The sequence below is a fragment of the Lactuca serriola genome, chromosome 1, assembly GCF_051521515.1.
Source record: "Lactuca serriola cultivar US96UC23 chromosome 1, Lser_US96UC23_V15, whole genome shotgun sequence".
NCBI lineage: Eukaryota > Viridiplantae > Streptophyta > Magnoliopsida > Asterales > Asteraceae > Lactuca > Lactuca serriola.
In genome coordinates this window covers 105,207,915-105,225,954 of record NC_136408.1, presented here as the reverse complement: position 1 = coordinate 105,225,954, position 18,040 = coordinate 105,207,915, and the positions used below count along the sequence as shown (strand labels likewise).

Below are 18,040 nucleotides of genomic sequence, written 5' to 3'. Positions count from 1 at the left end.
TCCGGAGACACCTCAGCAAAATGGAGTAGCAGAAAGGATGAACCGAACATTGAACGAGAGGGCTAAAAGCATGAGACTACATGCAGGTTTACCCAAGATGTTCTGGGTAGATTCGGTCAACGCAGCTACATATTGAATCAACAGAGGACCCTCAGTCCCCATAGGGTTCAAGATTCCAGAAGAGGAATGGCAAGGTCGGGAGATTTCGCTCAAACACTTGAAGGTATTTGGTTGTGTCTCGTATGTAAAAGTTAAAGACTCAGAGAGAGATAAGCTAGAGGCAAAGGAAAAGAAGTGCAGCTTTATAGGTAACGGGTTAGATAACATGGGGTACCGCTTCTGGGATAATAAGAATAAGAAAGTTATCAAAAGTTGGGATGTGGTGTTCAACGAGAATGCTCTATACAAGGATGAACTTGCAAAGAGCTCCAATGGTGACAAGCAACCGGAAAAGAAGGATCAAGTAGAGTTAGAAGATATCTCAGATGATGACGTTGTAAAACCTATTAGTACTCCAGAGATAGGTGAAAGTTCAGGAAGCAGTGGGAGCTCCGATGTATCTGGAGATAGTGGGAGCACAATGGATAGTAGTTTATAGGATGAGGTTTTAGATGATGAGGAAACTGAAACTCCTATTATCCGTAGATCCACTAGAGTACGAAGACCTCCAGTCAGGTATTCTCCTTTAGCTAATTACTTGTTGTTGACTGAGAATGGTGAACCTGAGTCTTATCTAGAGGCCTTAAGGATGAAAGATTCCATACAATGGAAGAAGGATATGGAAGACAAGTTGAGCTCACTTGATAAGAACCATATTTGGTCCTTGGTCGAGCTCCCGACACGGAAGAAAGCACTGCAGAACAAATGGGTGTTTCGGGTCAAAGATGAGATTGATGGCACCAAACGATACAAGGCAAGGTTGGTAGTAAAAGGCTTTCAACAAAAGAGAGGAGTTGATTACATTGAGATCTTCTCTCCAGTTGTAAAGATGACTACAATCAGAATGGTCTTAGGTATTGTAGCCTCTGAAGATCTCCATCTAGAGTAGCTAGATGTGAAGACAGCTTTTCTCCATGGTGACCTGAAAGAAGACATCTACATGACACAACTAGAGGGTTTTCTCATAGTTGGTAAGGAAAATTTGGTGTGTAAACTGAAGAAAAGTCTGTATGGATTGAAGCAAGCTCCAAGACAGTGGTACTTGAAGTTTGATAGCTTCATGCAAAGGAGTGGGTACAACAGATGTGAGATGGATCATTATTGTTACTTGAAGAAATTCAACTCCTCCTACATCATCTTGTTATTATACGTTGATGACATGTTGATCACTGGGTCCGAAATGCAGGAGATCAACAAGCTTAAGAAGCAGTTGTCCAGAGAGTTTGAGATGAAGGACCTAGGGGCTGCTAAGCAGATATTGGGCATGAGCATAGCCAGAAACAGAGTTATCGGTACACTAAAACTTTCACAAGCTAAGTACATCAAGAAAGTTTTAGAAAAGTTCAGCATGGCAGATTCTAAAGCCAGAAGTACACCTTTTGGAAGTCAGTTGAGACTCTTAAAGAGGCAATCCCCAAAGACGGAAGAAGACAGGGAACAGATGACTAAAGTTCCCTACGTATCTGCAGTTTGTAGCTTGATGTTTGCTATGGTATGCACCAGACCAGACATTGCTCATGTAGTGGGAGTTGTGAGCAGGTTCATGTCAAATCCAGGAAAAGAGTATTGGGAGGGAGTAAAGTGGTTGTTATGCTACTTGAAAGGAACATCTGAGGTTGCCCTATGTTTCAGAAGAAAGGGTGTGATCTTAAAAGGGTTCGCCGATGCTGATTTGGGTGGATGTGTGGATTCAGGAAAGAGCACAACAGGTTATGTGTTCACGATTGGAGGTACATCAATCAGTTGGATGTCTACGTTACAAAAGAGTATTGCTCTCTCAACCACAGAAACAAAGTATATGGCTATTGCAGAAGCAGCCAAAGAGCTTATATGGTTGAAGAACTTTCTATTAGAACTTGGAATGCATCAGGAGGATTGTGTATTGCATTGTGACAACCAGAGTGCAATTTACTTGGCAAAGAATCCAGTGTTTCATAGTAGAACGAAACACATTCAGATGAGGTACCATTTTATTCGAGAATTCATTAATGATGGAACTCTAAATCTGAAGAAAATCCTTGGAACGAAGAATCCAGCAGATATGTTCACCAAGGTGGTTACCACTGAAAAGTTGAAGCTTTGTATGGCTGCAACTGGCCTTTCAAAAGTTTGAGAAAAGGCATGGCAGAGAACAAGAGAGAGAGAGAGAGAGAGAGAGAGAGAGATTAAGGAATGTTGCAAAGTTTTTGAATGACAGAGAAATAATAAGTCATTTAAGTCTCCAAGTGGGAGGTTGTTGAGTTAGTGAAGCCATAAATGACAAAGTTCAAAGGCCAATATTGTAACTTTACAATTAATTGGTTCATGTGTGAAGACTTGGAGTACTTTCTAATGAAAAGTGTGCTACTGGTGAAATTGGAAATTGGTACGTAGCTTCAAAGTAAAAAATATGCAGTAGGCATGTGATGCATTAAATGCATGAGACACACAAGTCATAATTTGCAGCAACATATACGTATATGTGTGTGAATTGAAGAAGAAGGTTACGGCTCAGAAAGACTATAAATATTCATTTTCTCTTCATTTGTTAGACACACAATAACCACAACATCATAAAGAATAGATACACAAATGAATTAGTGAGGTATTAATTTTTGTGCAGAGCCTTAATTTGGCAGTCAAAAATTACGAGTGGTATCTTACACTGAGTAATCAGATTACAAGTGCAGTTTTTTAGCCTTGTATGATTGTAATTTTCTTTGATGTTAAATAAAATCTCATCTCTCTCGTTCGCCCGTGGACGTAGGTCAGATTAGACCGAACCACGTTAAATATTGTGTTCAATTTCATTTGCAATTTTTTTAGTAGTTTTTATTCCGTGAGTGTTACCGAAATCGTTAATCGTTTTGTTCAAAGTGCTTAACTTGTTTTGTTGCATTCCCAACATTTTCTTGAAATTATTTTTTTTTTCTTTCAGAAATCAGTTACCCAACTAAAATCCTCAAATTAATAAGTTAAAGTTTCAAAAAAAGTGGCCAAAGTTTCTTACCTGAAATATTTTAGGTATATAGGATTCCACCTCTTACAATCCCGCAACAACCCCCATCTCACATGTCAGAATATTACATAATTCTTGAATATCATAACTCAAGATCTCTTTTATGTGTTTGAGTCTATAAATATATATTATACATAATACTCAGTTATGTGGCTAAAATCATTAAGCTTACCATTGTGTTCATAATAGCTCTATATTATAAACATTAACATCTATCTCGATTATACATTTTTAGTCTATTGTTACTAAAACATTCATTGTAACTGATACCGATTTTGATTGAACTATAAGACCTTATGACCCCTATTGTTATGCAATGCAGATAGACAAAACAAATTGCACTGTGTTTGGTATGCATTGTACTGGAACAAGGACTAATGTCGACGAGACACGAATTGTAATCTTTTGTCGAACAAGATGGGACAGTGACTTGGTCATGATCTCTTGTTTATGCAAAAAATGTGAATACCCTCTTCATCCACATCAACAAAAATAACCCTGGAAAGCTTGTCCTTGTAGCCTACATAACTAACATCTATATATAACATTCAAATCTATTAAGACAACATGCATAAAGATTCCAAAAGTTGGAGAAGATTGACATTTGACACAGGTATGTATGTAGTCACGGAATACTCAAAACCCTAGAGGGATACACCTCTTTTTATGTTTTTTTTTTCATATTGGATTTTAGAAGAATACAATTTCTTAAGTTTAGTGGCAAAACCTAGCTTTTAAATATAAACTCAAATCTAATGAAATTACATGACCACATAATATATATATATATATTCCACTAGCAAAACCCTAGCTAACAGATTTAATTTCTTAAATCATTGTTTGTTTATCATAGTAGCATCAGAAGAAGTGGAGAAGATGTTATCCATGTCTTCATAATATTGCCAGCTTCTCTTGCTTTCAGATTCTTTCTTGCTTTCCTGTTAAAATAAAAATAAGGATTTTTTCCTTAGTTTGGGCATAATGTTAAATAATCAAGACTTTTCTGTTAAAAAAATTATAATTAGGACTTTATCAAGAAAATTTCCAAAATAGAAGTGTGTTGCAATTTTTAACATGTTAAAAATCAAAAAAAAAAATTTGAGATGAAAAAAAAAAAACGAATATGTACAAAAAATTTAGATTTTTCATTCTTTATCCTTGTTTAGCAAAAATCAAACCAATAAATAAAATCCAAAATGGTAATAAAAAAGAATGGGATTTTCATCTCTAGAAAGCTCAAATCACTCGTGAGTATGCAAAAAGACATAAATGCCCTCAACATCAAACCAATAAATAAAATCTAAAATGTTAATAAAAACGAATGGGATTTTCATCTCTAGAAAGCTCAAATCACACGTGGGTATGCAAAAAGACATAAATGCCCTCATCATCGAAAATAGCCCTAGAAAGCTCATTCTTGACAGAATTGACTGGAGAAGCTTTCTAGGGCTGCTAATTTCATTGACAAGGGCATTAATGTCTTTTAACAATATCTTAGTCCTAGTCCAACGCATGTTAAATAACAAAGGATTATTAAAAATAATAATGTAAAGTTGATATGGAGAATAAAAAACCTCGTATTTTTGAAGCAATGAAGCCCATAAAGATTTACATTGCCCAGGGCTTCGATTATACCCCTGAGTGGAAAGATTCCCGGATATTTCTTCCCAAAGTGCCATTCTTCCCTTCACAACTTGGAATCTACTATTCAACTCACCACGAAACTTTATAAGCTTTTTAACCTCTTCTGGTTTCCATCTGTTTCTTTTCAGAGGCTTCTTGCTTGTATTACTAGAATCAGAATCATCCTTGCTATCACTTTCCGATTGCTCAACGGAATCGGAATCCGTGTACGGTTTCCAGAATTCATCGGAATCGGAAACCGCGATTCCCGTCGAGTCGGAAACAGATGTGGTGGTTTCTTCCTCGGATAACAATCCTTCATCTCCTGAAAATAATTTCATATGTTTTTACTCCATATCACACATAGGATAAAATAATTAATTAATTAATCAGCTGTAATAAATGTCTTTGCAAACATATGCTTGAAGTTGTTGCAAAAGAAATAATAGATTTTAAAAAAAAAGGTATATTAACAATTGAGTTAAATGCAAAAATAGCTACGTACTTTTAATGATTTGTTTGTAATTTCAACTTTTTATTACAAAAGAATTGTACTTTATAACTTGGGTTAATCTCATAAAAGACCTTATATTTTGTGTTTTTTCGGATTAAACCTCAAATTTATTTTTCGCCTGAAAAAGACCTTGTATTTTTCAATTTTTCCGGGAAAACCCTCAACTTTGTATTTTTTTTCACCAAAAAAAAAACCCTCAACCTTCTAAATGCTTCCAAATAAACCCTCAACTTTTTTAGTTTTTCTCGAAAAAACCCTCACATTCTACAATTCTTTTTTGGAAAAAAAAATGACTAAAAGGGCAAGATCTAAAAAAATGAAAAAATAAACTTGAGGTTTAATCCAGAAAAAAACACAAAATATAACGTCTTTTATCACAGTATCCTACTTCAATTTCTTTCTCTTACATCATTCTAATTTCATTTTTTTATTACAAAAAAAAAAAATTGTACTTTAAAACAATAATGTTGTAATAGAAAGAAACAAAAGTAGGATGCTATAGAGAAAGTTGTTATTTCTTGTATATAACCCTATAAATAATATTCAAAACTAATTATTTTGAATCATAATACCTTTAATTTCATTATCAAGATCTTTCTTTTCTTCTTGAAACTTACTTGACTTTCTCTTTTTTAAACTCCCATCAACCGATTTCCCCAAAGGCATTTCAAAACCATTGTTGACTTTCACATTCACATTCACACCAGATAACTTTTCACTAATTTCATCAGCAATAACAGCAATAGGATTTTCAATAGCATGTGTGATGACTTCAGGCCTTTTTCCACTATATTTTCTTACCATTTTCCTTAAAACTTCAGAAACAGTTCTTTCCATATGAGGTAAGGGGCTTTTTATTGGACAGCTGGATAGGGCTGCATGTGCAGCACTATGAAGAGCATCTAGAAGCTTCCCATTGTCATTCCATAAGCAACGTGTAGTTATTCTTATTTTTCCTTTAATTGTTTCTTTCAATAATGCAGTATTTTCGGTTGATTGAGGACGCATGATTTCAATGCTGAAATACAGAAATGGAACAGTTAATGTGTGGCTATATGACCATTTTGCCCTTGCATTCGAACAAAAAAAAACTATTCGTTGGTTTAAATACTACTAATGGAGTTTGGAGGTAAAAAGAAGGGAAAAATAGGTGAAGGTATAGTTGGTGGCTAAATGACCATCTTACCCTTACATTAGAACAAAAAACATAACAATATTCATCAGTTTGAACAATATTAATGGAGTTTGGAGGAAAAAAGAAGGGAAAAATAGGTAAAGGCATAGTTGGTGGCTAAATGACCATTTTACCCTTATGTTCAAACCAAAAAACATAACAATATTCATTGGTTTAAACAATATTAATGGAGTTTGGAGAAAAAAAAAAAAGAAGGGCAAAATAGGTAAAGGTGTAGTTGTCAACTCGTGACTTTAAAATATAATTTTTCTATTCGTGACTCAACTTGTGAGAGCCATGATACTAAAAGAAATTATATATAAATATATATTACACATATAAAGACTAAACTGTCTTAATGTGACTAAATGGCCATTTTACCCTTACATTCGAACAAAAAACATAACAGTATCCATCGGGTTAAACAATATTAATGGGATTTGGAGGGAAGAAGGACAAAACAAGTAATGGCATAGTTGTCAACTCGTGCCTCATAAGAGCCATGATATTAAAAAGAGTAAATTACATGAATGGTCCCTATGGTTTGGGGTAATTTGTGCTCTTGGTCCATAACTTATTTTTTAACTTGAAAAGTCCCTACTGTTTGTTTTTGTTACGCGTTTGGTCCTGTATTACCTAAAAAGACTATTTATTTATATAGGAAAAAATGGTGGGGTAGGTAAGGTGAGGTGAGGGGTAGGGTTGGGGTGTGTTTATTTAAATTAATTAAAAAATTAATGGCAAAATAGTCTTTTTAGGTAAGGCAGGGACCAAACACGTAACAAAAACAAACAATAGGGACCTTCCGAGTTAAAAAAATAAGTTAGGGACAAAACAAACAAATTACCCTAAACCATAGGGGCCATTCGTGTAATTTACTCTATTAAAAAAACTATATATAAATATATATTACACACATAAAGACATAATACTTGTTGAACATTAATACATATTTACGTCTCTTTAAATTACCCTAAATTTATAATATAAATGCATATTAGGATTAGACTGGATGGGACTAGACAAGATTTCTAGGGTTATTTTCAATATTAAGATGAGGAGGGCATTTATGTCTTTTACACAAATAAGAGATTGAGAGCAAATTGTCCCACCTTTAGGCAGGACAAAAAACTTTGCAACATGCCAAACACAGTACAATCTGCTCTGCTTTGCCATGTCATGTCATGTCACATGCCATGTCATCATGTGTAACAAATGGTGGTTGAGAGTTGAGAGATTTTAACCTGACAATTATTATTCCATCTGTTGCAATTTTCATCCTTTCATCTACACAAAGATCAGCAGATGTACCAAATGCTTTGTCACCATCACTGTACATCAACTGCAGTTGTAGGATTCTATCAGTGTGTGTGTGTGTGAGAGAGAGAGAAAGAGAAAGAGAGGAGAGAGAAAGAGAAGGAAACCTGTAAATTTTCTTTTCCTAGGGCTATGAAACCATTAGACAAAACTCTTCTGTTCCTCAAATGAGAAACCCCAAGCATTTCTCCATTCTTTATGACCTGTTTGTTGATAACATAAAATTAACATAATTACAACTAGAAATCATCGACTCAGACAAGGTTTTGCTTATGAAATTACAGGGACTGTTTTTGAAAAGAAAAAAAAAACACACAGGGACCATTTTCGTAATTCATTTTCTATGTAGGGACCAAAGCTCACTTTTGTAAATTTGTTATTAGGAAAGAGCATTTATGTAATTTTTAAACATATGCATCATTCTTGTAAATATAATTCTGCACAAGGACCTATTATGTAAATTACAAGGACCGTTCTTGTAATTTATTTTCAATGTACGGACCAAACATGTGAAATCTGCAAACATGCCAAGATACGATATGTAGAGAGATGAAAAATGTCGGTGTTCAAATTTGATGGGGTGAAAAGTGACATTTCATAAAGTAGGGGTGGAAAACAGCATTCGACAAAGTAACGGGTGGAAAGTGAGGACGTACAAAAGTTTAGGGATCAAATATGTCAAAATAAGAAAGTTTTGTGGCTAAAGTCTAAAAAAGAAAGTTTGTGGCTAAAGTTTAAGATTATCAGTGGCAAAAATGTAAAACTCTAGAACAATGTATTGTGACCAAAATTTAATTTAAAATCTTCAGTGGCAAAATTGTAAAAGCCTAAAGCTTTACTCTTCATAAGGACTTTTGTTTTAATATATATACTAGTATAATAATAGAGACAAAGGTGGAAAAGACGTAAATGCCCTCCTTAATAGTAGATACTTACAGCAGTGTGATGAATCCCAGTGGATTTTCCAAGCAATTCATGTTCTTTGAGGAATAAGAGTTCCCCATGAATAGGTAAAAAATGTTGTGGTTTCACAATCCTCAGCACTTCTTCCTACAAAATTCAAATTCTAATTCTAATTAATATGTTTTTATTTATTTATTTAGTTAATCAAGAAAAGAAAAAAATAAAAATATATTACCAATTCTTCACGATAGGCATGACCAGATGTGTGTAGTTGTTCATTTTTACCCATGACTATTGTGGGCCCAATTTCAGATAATCGATTCATCATTTTCATCACTCTAGATTCATTACCAGGAATCACCTATAATAATATAAATAAAACAAGGAGATGATGTCAAAAAAAAAAAAAAAAAAACTATTTAAATTATCACAATGTATATATATTTTTTTGTAGTATGATGATTCAGATGATAAATATAGATCCATTACCAGGAATCACTTATATTTTATGTTTTTTCTGGATTAAACCTAATCTTTATATTTTTTTCATGAAAAAGACCTTGTATTTTTTTATTTTTTCCGAAAAAGCCCTCAACTTTGTCTTTTTTTCCGGAAAAAACCCTCGACATTCTAATCGTTTCCAAATAAATCCTCAACTTTTGTAGTTTTTTCTGTGGTTAATCTCAAAAAAGACCTTATATTTTGTGTTTTTCCGGATTAAACCTCGAATTTATTTTTTGCCTGAAAAAGACCTTGTATTTATTTCATTTTTCCCGATCTGGCCCTTTTAGTCATTTTTTGCCAAACAATTTGTAAAATGTGAGGGGTTTTTTGAGAAAAACTAGACAAGTTGAGGGTTTATTTGGAAGCATTTAGAATGTTCAGGGTTTTTTTTGGAAAAAAAATACAAAGTTGAGGGATTTTTCGGAAAAATTGAAAAGATACAAGGTCTTTTTCAGGCAAAATATAAATTTGAGGATTAATCCGGAAAAAACACAAAATATAAGGTCTTTTTTGAGATTAACCCTTTTTCCTGAAAAAAAAACCCCTACATTTTACAACTTTTTTTTATAGAAAAAGACTAAAAGGGCCAGATCAGAAAAAAAGAAAAAATGCAAGGTCTTTTACATGAAAAAAAATAAAGTATTTTATGTGATTAATCCAAAAAACTAAATAAATTATCACAATATATATATATATATATATATATATATATATATATATATATATATATTTTTACTATGATGATTAGGATGATAAATAATAAATAACCTTGGCAGAATACAAAATTAAGTCTTCTTTGCTCAATTTGAAAAAATGACTGCTTCCAAATGATGCAAGGTTAAGTGCAGCACGAGGTTCTGCCTGCATAATAAGCAAATAGCCAAATATAAGTCTATTTTCACTTTTATAATTTGATAGATATTTAATTTTCTCCAATTACAGCATTGTACTTTGAAAAATCTACCATGTTATTTTTATGATGTATAAATATTTAAAAAAAACTAGTGGGATGGCCCCACAGAGTGGCAAATTGATTTAATTTTATATTTTTGACATCATTTATGAAATAGAATAACTATTTTGTAATTTTTCGATTAAACATTGACTATCTCTGAAAATTTCTGAAATGTAGGGACCAATTCTATAACTTTAAGAAACAGGACAATTTGCGTAACTACACTATTCCATAGGGACCATTTCTGGGAATTCCATATTAGACGGGGACCATTTTTCTAGTTTTATGATACATAGGGACCATTCTGTAATATTCCATTTAAGCAGGGACCATTCCTACAAATATTTGATAATACAGGAAGCATTTTTCTAGTTTTATGATACACAGGGACCATTCTGTAATTTTCCATATAAACATTGTAATTAACCTAAAGTGGCCACAATAGTATATAACTATAGGAACTAAACATGTAACTATTCCATTTCAAAACTACAGGGACTAAACATGGCATTTCTGTAAATTGGATTAATTAGGTGCATGTTAGCACAATGGCAAGAAGTATGTTAGCATAAAGGCATGCCTAATCGGCAGCAATTGTATATATATAAAGAAATGAAAGTAGGATGAGATTTAAATAAATAAATGAACGTATGTTGCTATTTCTTGCATTTAACCTAATTATTGAAATAAATTTACTTTCTAAAATTGCAACTTACTTGAGAGCCAGTAGTAACAATTAGCAAGTCTTTTGGAGCATAACCATCAATGTCCTCAACTTTCACCTAATGAATAGTGATCAATATTTAAAAAAAAAATGTGTTAATATTAAAAAATAATAATACACTGTTGTAATAGAAACAAAAAAAAAAAAGGGTGACTTTATACACCAAATGAAAACCATGAAAACATGATAAGTTTAGGTTCAAGTTGTTTACAAGAGTTGAAGGATCAATTGGTGCCTTTCCATCTTTCCATGCAGCATCAAGATAGGTCCTCAAAGACATCCCAACAAATACCTGAAACAAAAGAGGGGTATTTTAGACATTTGACTAAAAGATACTTTATTTTGGGAAAAAGGGTATTTTAGACATTTGACTAGAAGATACTTTATCTTGTGGAAAAAAGTATTTTCAACAATTGACTAGAATATGTTATTTTGTGGAAAGGGGTGTTTTAGACATTTGAATAGAAAATATTTTATCCAAAGAAAGGTCTCTAGTGATTAACTTCCCATTTGACTAGAAGATACTTTATCTTTGTAGAAAAGGGCATTTTAGACATTTGACTAGAAGATACTTTATCTTGTCGAAAAGGGTGTTTTAGAACACATTCAACTGGAAGATACTTTATCTTGTGGATTGTGGAAACAAGTATTTTCAACATTCGACTAGAATATACATTATTTGTGGAAAAGGGTATTTTAGACATTTGACAAGAAGATACTTTATTTTAGGAAAAATGATATTTTAGACATTTTGATTTCCCAACCATTGTACTTGGTTTTTTTGTAGTAAACAAACCACATATCATAAATAAAAAAAATGCAAGAAACACACCGTATTTTGTAACATTGAGCAGTTTTGGAATAATATTGTAAATCGACATGAAAAGGGTATTTTAGACATTTGACTAGAAAACACAAAATCCAATGAAAGTTTTCTAGTGATTGAACTCCAAAACCATTCGACTTGTTTCTTTCTAGTCAACAAACCATACATCATAAAAAAAATTCAAAAAACACACTGTATTTTGTAACAATGAGCAGTTTTGGAAAACAATTGGAAATATAAATAAAAATATTCCAAGAATTTTTTTTTTTTTTTTTTTTTTGCATTTTCCATAAGATGATGACTCATGAGGATGAAAAAACATACCAACTTTCTTCCAGTTGCATCAGCTGCAGCTTTAACACTTCCAAGTCTATGAATATTTGATGAAAATTGAGTGGTTATTACTCTTCCTTTTGCAGCTGAAATATTCCTTAGTAGTGAATTTGCTACAACGGTTTCACTAAGTGTCCTTCCAGGTGAGAGTACATTTGTTGAATCACTCATCATCTGACAAACATACAAAAGGGTATTTTAGTCATTTCACTAGAAATCGTGTGCTGTATCAGATATTGCAATTTGTAACATAAGGCATTATGGACATAAGGACAGAGGAAGTAAATTGTAACATAAGGCATTATGGACAAAAGGTTCATATGTAGAAGAACCTATTCAACATGACTTGTAGACATAAGGGTAAAATGGTCATTGACTCTCGTAACATCGTAAATTTTTGTTCAAACTACTATCATGAATTCATGATTACTAGCTTTCACAAATTCCACTATCTGTTTCTAAGGGCATATTGACTCAATTACCAACTTGGGATGAAAAGTTAACTTATTTTGTGAAAAAAGGGTATTTTAGGCATTTCGCTAAAAACTGTGTGTGGTATCAGATGTTGCGATTTGTATAGGACAAAGGAAGTAAATTGTAACATAAGACATTGACAAAAGGTTCATATGTAGAAGAAATTATCGAACATCACTTGTAGACATAAGGGTAAAATGGTCATTGACACTCGTAACATCATAAGCATTTGTTCAAACTATTATCAAGATTCCTATCTTTCACAAATTCCACTATATGTTTCTAAGGGCATAAATAATGTGAGTCTAGAATAAGTGTTGTATGAAAAAAGATCGTTCCCTTTTTGGACTTAATTAGAGTAAATGACCGTTTTACCCTTCTATCTAGAAGTGATCTTTTTGTTTTATCTGAGAACTGTTATAAACTGAACATAATATTTAATCTATACATTATTAATTTAACTTAAACCAAATATAATATTTACTAACATTGCCTCTTTTTAAAGTTAAAAGAAGATATAGGACTTAATAAGTGTTGTATGAACAAATATCGTTCCCTTTTTGGACTTACTGAGAGTAAATGACCATTTTACCCTTCTATCTAGAAATGATCTTGAAATAAAAAAGACTGTTTTATCTGAGAACTGTTATAAACTGAAACCAAATACAATATTTAACCTATACATTATTAATACCTTAAACCAAATATAATTATTCAACAACTTGCCCTTTTTTAAAGTTAAAAGAAAATATAGGAACTTACCAAAGTTACCCCTTCTTTTGAGAGCTGTTCTAAACCTTCACGATCAAAAACTTGTCCATCCAATGGTGACTCATCAATCTGTTGAATATAAAGTTGTAATTAAGGGATTAACTGATTAAGAACAATACAATGCATACACATTAGAAACTAAGTGTAAAATGTAAAATTACCTTCCAGTCCCCGGTGTGAAGAATAACACCATCAGAACATCTAAGAACTAATCCAGAACAATCAGGAATCGAATGAGTAACCCTAATTGGCTCTATCTCAAAAGGTCCAGCCATAAATTTCTTCTTTGTTTTAAATGTTTTAAGCCTTGAAGGCACAAATATGCCTGATTCCTTCAATCTCTTCTTAATAAGCTGCTCAAAAAAAAAAAAAAAAATCTCAATTATCTAAAACATAGTAAAAATCTCAAATGTTTTAAGCCCTCAACTTTGTATTGCAGCAAAAAAACTTTAGATTTTGGGCGGTTTTAAGACCTTATATTTTGTGTTTTTTTTCGGATTAAACCTCAAACTTTTTTTTTGCATGAAAAATACCTTGTATTTTTTATTTTTTTTGAAAAAGCCCTCAACTTTGTATTTTTTTCTGGAAAAAAACCCTCAACCTTCTAAATGCTTCCGAATAAACCCTCAACTTTTTTAGTGTTTCTCGAAAAAACCCTCATATTTTACAATTTTTTTGAGGGTTTTATGAAGAAAAGTCCCATTATTTTGGGAAAACTTTTGATAAAGTCCTAAAAGTTTTTTCATGAACAGAAAAGTCCCGATTATTTAATATTTTACCGCAATTAATGAGAAAATCCTTTTTTTATTTTAATAGGAAATGATAGATTATGTGCTTTTCCCAAAATAATAAGACTTTTCTGTTAAAAAAAAAAAAACGTTTAGGACTTTATCAAAAAATTTCCCAAAATAATGGGACTTTTCTGTATAAAACCCTTTTTTTGGAGAAAAATGACTACAATGGCTAAAACGGAAAAAATGAAAAAATACAAGGTCTTTTTCAGGCAAAAAAGATTAAGGTCTAATCGAGAAAAAACATAAAATATAAGGTCTTTTTTTAAATTAACCCTTTTAGAGTTTCATCACTAATACTTTATATTTTTTCCAATCAAACCATAAAAGTTGATGTCACTTTTCCAAATTAACCATTTCAGCCTGTTAGGAAAACGTCTAAACTTATATCGTTTGATTGGAAAAAATATATAAAGTATTAGTGGTTGATAAACTACAAAACTGCTAAAAATATAATGGCTTTTTATTTTATTTTTTTGTAATTTGCTAAAATACATATATAAAACTAGAAAAATAAGAGAAAGGGAGATTTGGACCTCCATTGTAAAGGTTGATGAAAATATTGGAGTACGTGAATCCAAAGCAGGTATAACCTGGTTAAAAAGTGAGAACTAAATGTTAGAAAATATAATCAAATGATAATAAAAAAAAATTATTAAATGGTAAGCAATAAAAGAAATGATTTTTAATAAGAAGTGGAAATAGAAACTTTACCCAAGGCAACGCACCAATGTGATCTTCATGCCCATGTGTTATAACAACTGCTTCAATTTTATGAGACCATTTTTTTATAAATGTTGTATCAGGTATAATTTTTTGAACACCAAGATCCTCATAGCTGAATAAAAAAAACAATCCATTAACATTCTCAAACAACACTTATAAGGATTAAGGAAAAAGGAAAAAGGAAAGAGAATCTTTCTTACTCTGGGAACATGACACCAGCATCAATAAGAATATACCGATCAAAATTCCCAACAAGCATACAATTCATTCCAATTTCTCCTAAACCACCAATTGGAAGAACACGAAGAGGTGGACCATTTTGCCCTTCATAAAACTTCTCCATTTTTCTCTTCACAGAATCTTCCATGCTCTTTCCAGCTCCTTCAAATCTTCCAGATCTCTTATACCCAACTTTAGATCCATGACTAGTACCTATTCAACATTCAAATTTGCTTAATTCAACAAATAGGTATCCAAGAAAGTATCATACTATCATCATCAATTCATCATGAACAAAATCAAGAAAAATGATGAGATTTTGACCCCGTTTGATAGACATCTTTCCAAGTCCAAACAGATCTTTCTGGCTAAATGAACTGAAAAGACTGTTTGATTTGCATAAAAAAAATGGTATTTTCCAGTAAGATATGTCTTTCCCAGAAAGCCCTGAAACCGTATCTTTTTGGCTAAATGGTCATTTTTCATCATTCAACACAATCAGTCAGATGTACAATCAAACAGTATGGTTTCTTTCCCAGACAGAAAACTTTTCCAGACAACACTTTCCCAGACAGCAACTATCAAACGGGCCCTTTATTTACCTGTAAATGAAGGAGGTGGCATAGAGCAAGAAACTGGAAGCTTGGAAGTATTCGGTTGCCACCATAGCCTGTGATGATGACAATGTGATATACCACTGAAAGAAGCCATTTCCATCTTTGAACTTCACTTAGACTTAGTGTAGCATGAGTGTCTGATGTCTGTAAATAAAACTTCATACATTGGAAGTGATTTAGAATATCTTCAGAAGTAGAATTATGTTGCTTTATTTAAATCAAAATGTGTTATATAAATTACTAATTATACATCGAGTCATAAAGTGAATATGATTATATGAAAAAACCAAAATGTAACATATACAAAACCATAGCTTCTAAAATTCAAGTTCTTGTGTTTTTTTTAATTGTATTGTTTTGACTTTCTTCCTTCCACTTCAAGTTGCTATGTTCATGCCTAGTTTTTAAAGTGGGCATGATAAGTAGTAAGGTATGCAATATTTACTGAAAGTTATAAATTTCATCAGGAAAAATATCAATAATCCTTTCATGTTTAGATAAAAATGAATTTTGATACTTAAAACTACACAACAAACAAAGACTATCAATGGGTAGTAAAGATATTAAACAATAAACATGTGGAAATTGAACACACATGAACAATGCAATTCAACTTCAAACCAAGCAGGAGTAAAAACAATAAACATATACTCAAGTTAAAACCTTTGAAAGTAATTATAGTAAACAGTAAGCAATTAAAAACAATAAAAGTTTGTAATGTAAAAGCAACTAAAATTTACAGAGTTACAGTGAACTAATTGTACTGAAAATCCAAAGTTAGATAAAAAAAAAAAAAAAACCCAGCTACTAAGCTGTATATAAAGTAAACTCTTAAACAAGAAACAACCAATTCGTATCATTGAAGAACATACGATAGTAGATGAACTCAATCTCTCAGCGATATTAAGAGCATCAGTGTTAGAGCATCCCAATTCCAGCTTTTTCAAACAAAAAACCTCTTGAAAAATAAAAAAACTACTGAGAGCTTTTTGAGTAAGCTTGTTAATATACAAGCTCTAGCTTTTTCATTTCTAGTATGGAACCATATATTTTTAACCAATTAAAACTATACAACATCTAAAATCAACTAACAAAAAGCAAAATGAAAAAGCTCGCCTATTATGAGACTTCTGTATTTTGAGTTTTTTTATGAAAAAAATTCAATTAAAAAGCTCCCATGTATGCTCTTAAAGGCTGTCGAACATTTTTGGTTCCAGAAATATTGAATTGCAAAAGAGAAGAGAATGTGTGTGTGTGTGTGTGTGAGAGAGAGAGAGAGAGAGAGAGAACAAATGTAGCCAACATCAGAAATTTGAAACCAAAATCGATAATTATAGTGTAGAATTTATGCATACCTTCTTAGTGTAACTGTATGAGAGAATCAGTAGAAATACTAATATTAGAGAATCGATAACCAAAATCACCCACAAACCAAAATCGAAAACCGGAGGCAGAGAGGAAGTCGGCTACTCGGCTACTCCAGAGACCACAAATCGTCTTCCTCGGCTCCTCAATCCGAAATATTCAGAAACTTTCATTTACCGTTGCAGGAATATCTCCAATTGATTGGGGATTTCAGATAAGGCGCGGTTGCTTTGGGCCTGAGAAGCTGAGGGCTATCGATATGGGCTTCGTATTGGACTTTTGGATTTGTAATATAGTGTAACTTTGGGCCGGATTTATTAGAAATAATAATTGAACTTTGTGGACTTTGGTGGTCATTTGGATTGCTTGAATGGATAATGGATACATCTAGGGGCGGACAACTATGGGAGTATAGGATAGAATATAGATCATGTTATTTCTCAAACTTCCTTTAGTTGTATATACTTTTTGAAGAAAAAAAATGATAAAAAAAATAAAGGAAAAAACTATGCTATGGTGCTATACTTGGAAAAAGAATATGGGTTACCCCTATCTTATAAATCCAAACACAAAAACACAATGTAGTTTGATTGTCTAAAGTGTTTAAAGTAGCTCAAATTTAAAACCAAAGTTTTTTAATGAAATAAGAGGTAGGTCATTTAGTTGTTGTTCAAAATGGGGAGGAGGAAAATAAAAGGCAAAAACAATTCGCCCCTGCCCCTGCATTGTTCATTGTTGATGTTGTTGACTTTTTGTTGTCATCAATTTGCAATCGAAAAATTTCACCTAGCAATTGGGTTGGATTCAGGTTGGCAGGCCATAATATATTGACCCAACCCAGCCTACATAACTCATTTAAGTATATGAGTTTGCTAGTCAGTGAGTCAATTTCGGGTCAAGGAGTCAATGAGTCGTTTTACCATAACTTTTACTATGTTAAATTTATACGAAATATATGCGTCTCTAAATTAATTAATGGTTAGCATTTTACATTGATGGGAATGAAATGAACAACTAAATACAATCTAACATAATAAGTTAATAAGC

At 32.3% G+C, this 18,040-nt stretch overlaps 1 protein-coding gene across 2 annotated transcripts; it reads right to left on the bottom strand.

The window, feature by feature from the left end:
• Positions 1–3,790: 3,790 nt before the first annotated feature.
• EMB2746 (RNA-metabolising metallo-beta-lactamase family protein) lies at positions 3,791–17,187 on the bottom strand. 2 transcript variants are annotated; one of them, XM_079034306.1, is made up of 18 exons: positions 16,984–17,187; positions 15,614–15,784; positions 14,993–15,224; positions 14,781–14,904; positions 14,603–14,659; positions 13,437–13,628; positions 13,267–13,344; positions 12,022–12,204; positions 11,083–11,163; positions 10,864–10,929; positions 9,961–10,053; positions 8,924–9,049; positions 8,722–8,835; positions 7,893–7,988; positions 7,713–7,810; positions 5,867–6,312; positions 4,732–5,105; positions 3,791–4,095 (listed from the first exon to the last, which is right to left on the bottom strand). In XM_079034306.1, the coding sequence occupies exons 2-18, from the start codon at positions 15,726–15,728 to the stop codon at positions 3,991–3,993; spliced, it is 2,580 nt and encodes an 859-aa protein (XP_078890432.1). In that variant the 5' UTR covers positions 15,729–15,784; positions 16,984–17,187; the 3' UTR covers positions 3,791–3,990. The 2 variants fall into 2 exon arrangements, with proteins under 2 accessions (XP_078890432.1, XP_078890438.1); XM_079034312.1 differs by having other exon boundaries at positions 15,614–15,772.
• Between the last annotated feature and the right edge of the window lie 853 nt (positions 17,188–18,040).